General features: G+C 48.7%; 1 protein-coding gene across 1 annotated transcript in view; it reads right to left on the bottom strand.

Moving 5' to 3' along the window:
• NOL9 (nucleolar protein 9) overlaps positions 1-4,578 on the bottom strand; it is a 45,717-nt gene that overhangs the window by 6,091 nt on the left and 35,048 nt on the right. Inside the window, exons 7-9 of the mRNA XM_011938308.1 lie at positions 2,291-2,452; positions 1,471-1,768; positions 976-1,087 (exon numbers count right to left, since the gene is read on the bottom strand). Coding sequence (XP_011793698.1) covers positions 976-1,087; positions 1,471-1,768; positions 2,291-2,452 — 572 coding nt within the window. The remainder of the gene's footprint in view (positions 1-975; positions 1,088-1,470; positions 1,769-2,290; positions 2,453-4,578) is intronic.

The raw sequence follows: 4,578 nt of genomic DNA, 5'->3' as shown, positions 1-4,578 counted from the left end.
CTGCAAGCTCTGCCCCTTGGGTTCACGCCATTCTCCTGCCTCAGCCTCCCGAGTAGCTGGGACTACAGGGACAAGCCACCACGCCCAGCTAATCTGTTGTACTTTTAGTGGAGACGGGGTTTCACCGTGTTGGCCAGGATAATCTCAATCTCCTGACCTCATGATTCGCCTGCCTCGGCCTCCCAAAGTGCTGGGATTACAGGCGTGAGCCACCGTGCCCCGTAATTTTGTGTTTTTTTTTTTTTTGAGACACAGTCTCGCTCTGTTGCCCAGGCTGGAGTACAGCGGCTGTATCTCAGCTCACTGCAAGCTCCGCCTCCTGAGTTTACGCCATTCTCCTGCCTCAGCCTCCTGAGTAGCTGGGACCACAGGCGCCCGCCACCTCGCCCGGCTAGTTTTTTGTATTTTTTAGTAGGGATGGGGTTTCACTGTGTTAGCCAGGATGGCCTTGATCTCCTGACCTCGTGATCCACCCGCCTCGGCCTCCCAAAGTGCTGGGATTACAGGCATGAGCCACCGCGCCTGGCTAATGTGAAGTACTTTAAGAGTGCTCTCTGGGTGCCAGGTTCCACTGTGAACGCTCCCTGAATCCACACGATCACTCTCTGAGGCCCAGTAGCACCCCTGTTCTACAGCTGAAAAGTGGAAGTGCTGGAGCAGCCCCTGCGACCAGGCGGGACATTCGAACCCAGCACAGAGCCACGCTTAACCTCAGGACAGAAACGTGGCTAAGAGCGGTCACCAGAGCTGAACTGCCTAGGCCTGCATGCCAGCCCGGCCCCTACTGCTGAGTCCCTTAGCCTCTCTACACCTCAATTTCCCCATCTATAAAATGGGAATAACCTGTGACACTGGGCTGTTCTGAGGATTCAATGAGCGAGGAGTTATGAAGTGGTTAGAAGAGTGCCCAGCACACAGAAAACCACACAAGTGTGTAACAGAATGAAGACAATTTCTCTCGTAAGTTCAGATTACCTGATAGGGTGTCAGGCTATGTAACGGAGAAAGTGGTTTGGGCATCGGGGGCTGCAGCTGGCTAAGGTAACTCAAGATGGTCAGATCTCGAAGAATTTTGTTATGTGACTCTCTGAAAGGCAAATTACAACAAGGTAAGTAGACATTTAACCCTGCACGGCCACCTCTCACAGCTGTCATCACAGAGGTCACATTTTCACAGAGTACTGGGCTTTCCAACACCGCCCCCACTTGACAGACCCCGACTGGAAAAACAGGAAGCGTAAAGACTCTCCTTTAAGTCAAAGTTGCCCGCAGCCAGAGTTAGGGGCCACTTCTGGGTATTTCCCCTGGAAACATAACAGTTCAGAAAACAACTGGTTCTTCTTTGTAAATGCACAGCTGTGATAGAGAACTGAAGATTTTAGAGGACTCAGGCCTTTAGAGGAATTGAGAATGGCAGGCCTTTTTCGACAGAAGGAAACGTAATTCTTCAGCCAAATGAGGGTTAGTTACCTATTTCTTGGAGTTATTCTGTATGTAAAGTCTGTATAAACACCTATCAGTTTATGTCCAGTGAACTCAACTGGACTCTCTTTTTCTTCATCAGCAAATTCCAAAGCATCTGCAAATGCTGCGAGTCTGAAACGTCGATTTCTCATCTTGGTCTTGCTTTTTGTGTACAAGCCATCCATGTCATCTACATACTGCGGGGTAAGGTCTGGCATGTATTTACTGTGGTCACAGCGGAACTGAACCACGTGGCTGGGAGACAGCAATCGGATCAGATCAATGAGAAGCAGGAGCCCCTGGTCTGTGGGGAAGAGACATTAGCACAGCTGATGCACTAGAGAACAGTGACACACTCAAAAACAATGACACGCTCCTACGACAAATGGGCGCATTTGTTCTAAGACAAAGAAACCATCAATAAGTTGGACTTCGGCTGGGCGCTGTGACTCCTGTTCGTAATCCCAGCACGCCTTGGCAGGCCAAGGTGGGCGGATCACTTGAGGCCAGAAGTTCAAGACCAGCATGGCCAACGTGCCAAAACCCCATCTCTACTAAAACTACAAAAATTAACCGGGCAGAGTAGCACACGCCTGTGGTCCCAGCTACTCCAGAGGCTGAGGTGGGAGGATTGATTGAGCCCGGGAGGCAGAGGATGCAGTGAGCCGAGATCACGCCATTGCACTCCAGCCTAGACGACAGAGTGAGACTCTGCCTCAGATTAAAAACAAAAAAACAGAACACTGGGCTTTAACGTGGCTGTCTGAAAGCTAAGAGTCCTCACGCTGCCTGTCCTTCCCTTACAGATGTGTGCGTGCAGGCTTACCTGAAACCCAGCCCATAGTGTTGATGATGAGAGGGGACTCTCTCTTGTAAGCGCTGAACACATATTTTATTACGTCAATGTAATTCTCATAGTTGTTTTTACAAGAAGGTTTCCCATAATATACCATCTTCTGTGGTGTCCTCAGGTGAGTGAAAGGTGGTCCTAAGAAGATAAAGATGAGTAATCAGATGAGTAAGGTAAGATGAGTGTTCAATCCTGGCTATTTAAAAGGTGGTGAGGGTTTTGTTTCAGCTGTTATCACCGACAAAGAACCTTAGGAAATCTGAGACCATCCTACCTACAGGAATACTCTAATTCCATTTTTTGGAAATCTAAGCTTTCAACTTAACACAAAGACACGCTCACTTTCACATAAACGGCTAATGCCAATTATATTCATTCAGCACACACACAAATCTGCTAACTGCTGGGCTTGTTCCAGTGATTTGGGACATATCTGTAAACAAAACAGACAAACGTCCTCACCCTCGCAGGGCTTCTATCCCAATGAAAGGGCAATGAATAGCCTGTGTGTCTTATAGGAATACAGCAATGACTCTGTTTTAGGCCCTTCACATAGAGTCTCTAATTTTTTCTTTTCCTTTTTTTTTTAGACAGAGTTTTACTCTTTTTGCCAAGGCTGGAGTGCAATGGCGCGACCTTGGCTCACCGCAACCTCGACCTACCGGGTTCAAGCGATTCTCCTGCCTCAGCCTCCCGCGTAGCTGGGATTACAGGCATGTGCCACCACACCCGGCTAATTTTGTATTTTTAGTAGAGACGGGGTTTCTCCATGTTGGTCAGGCTGGTCTTGAACTCCCGACCTCAGGGAATCCACCTACCTCAGCCTCCCAAAGTGCTGGGATTATAGGCGTGAGCCACCGTGCCCAGCCAAGAGCCTCTAATTTTCATAACCCTGTGGCAGGTGGTAGTATCCTTATTTTCACAGATGAGGAAACTGGGAAAGAGATTAACCTGAACAAGGTCAGCCAGTCAGTAAACAGCAAGCTGGCTTAAACCCAGGGGCCTGGCTCCTGTGTTCACACTCCTAATCATGACATATCTCCTCTGGCCAGGGACAGGGAGCTGAGCAGTTCAATGAGGACAGGGCCAGCACCGTCAGCAGGCCAGTGACCAGGACTGTGTGCGACAGGGTCAGCAGGGAGATGGCCTGGGTCAGTGTGATTGCAGCAAGGCCACCTGTGACAGAGACTCAACCATCAGAGTGGCCACTATGATGGGAGCTAGGAATTCTGCCAGCGAGGCTCCCTTCAAGGTTGGGGCCAGTAAGGGCAGAGATGTGGGGTGGCCAGTAGCAGAGGGAGTAGCCTGCATAGTTGAGAGAATACTGAGCAAATATGCAAATAAATTGTAAATAATCATAGCCAGGTTTCTTAACACCAGAGAATAACTTACAAATATGAAAGTGAGGAACGCTAATGAGAGTGATCCCTGGGATGTTAAGCCGGAATCGGATGAGTCAGAAACTCATGGCTTGCTTGCTTTCTTTTTTTTTCTTTTTTTTTTTTTTGAGATAGAGTCTCACTGTGTCACCCAGGCTGGAGTGCAGTGGCGCAATCTCAGCTCACTGCAACCTCCACCTCCCGAGTTCAAGTGATTCTCCTGCCTCAGCCTCCCAAGTAGCTGGGATTACAGGCACTCACCACCACACCTGGCTAATTTTTGGATTTTTTTAGTAGAGATGAGGTTTTGCTCCGTTGGCCAAGTTGGTCTCAAACTCCTGACCTCAAGTGATCTGCCTGCCTCAGCCTCCCACAGGCTGGGATTACAGGCATGAAGCACCGTGCTGGCCTCATGGTTTTAATGAAACAGATAGAAAAGGTATCTATACAAGTATAGATCTATATGCATATATACACATACACATATGTGTGGGTTTAAATATGTAATAGATGCTAGCTTTGTGCACTGAGATCTAGACACAATGACACACCAGAGGCAACAAGCGCACACAGTACCGAAACTCTGGTTTCAATCTCTCTCCATGAAAAGGAGTCAGGGCTCTCTGGAAAAAAAGCTCATTCCAAGGCTATGGAAGAGAAAGTGAAAGATGACCCCAGAACTTCCTGTTTTGCCAGAAAGTTAAGACAGTGCTCAAAAAAGGATGGAGCCATGGAGTAGCTAGGGTCAGCAAAGCTGGAGGGCCCAGGCCAAGGGTGCAGTCAGAACCTAGGACGTAAGAGGAGCTCAGCAGACAGATGGGTCCTAGGAGGTGGCCGGCAGGACAGAGCGGCTGCTTATACATAGGGATATTGTACACATAAATT

The sequence above is a fragment of the Colobus angolensis genome, unplaced genomic scaffold (assembly GCF_000951035.1).
Source record: "Colobus angolensis palliatus isolate OR3802 unplaced genomic scaffold, Cang.pa_1.0 Scaffold170, whole genome shotgun sequence".
NCBI classification, from domain to species: domain Eukaryota; kingdom Metazoa; phylum Chordata; class Mammalia; order Primates; family Cercopithecidae; genus Colobus; species Colobus angolensis.
This window is presented reverse-complemented; position numbering and strand designations above follow the sequence as displayed.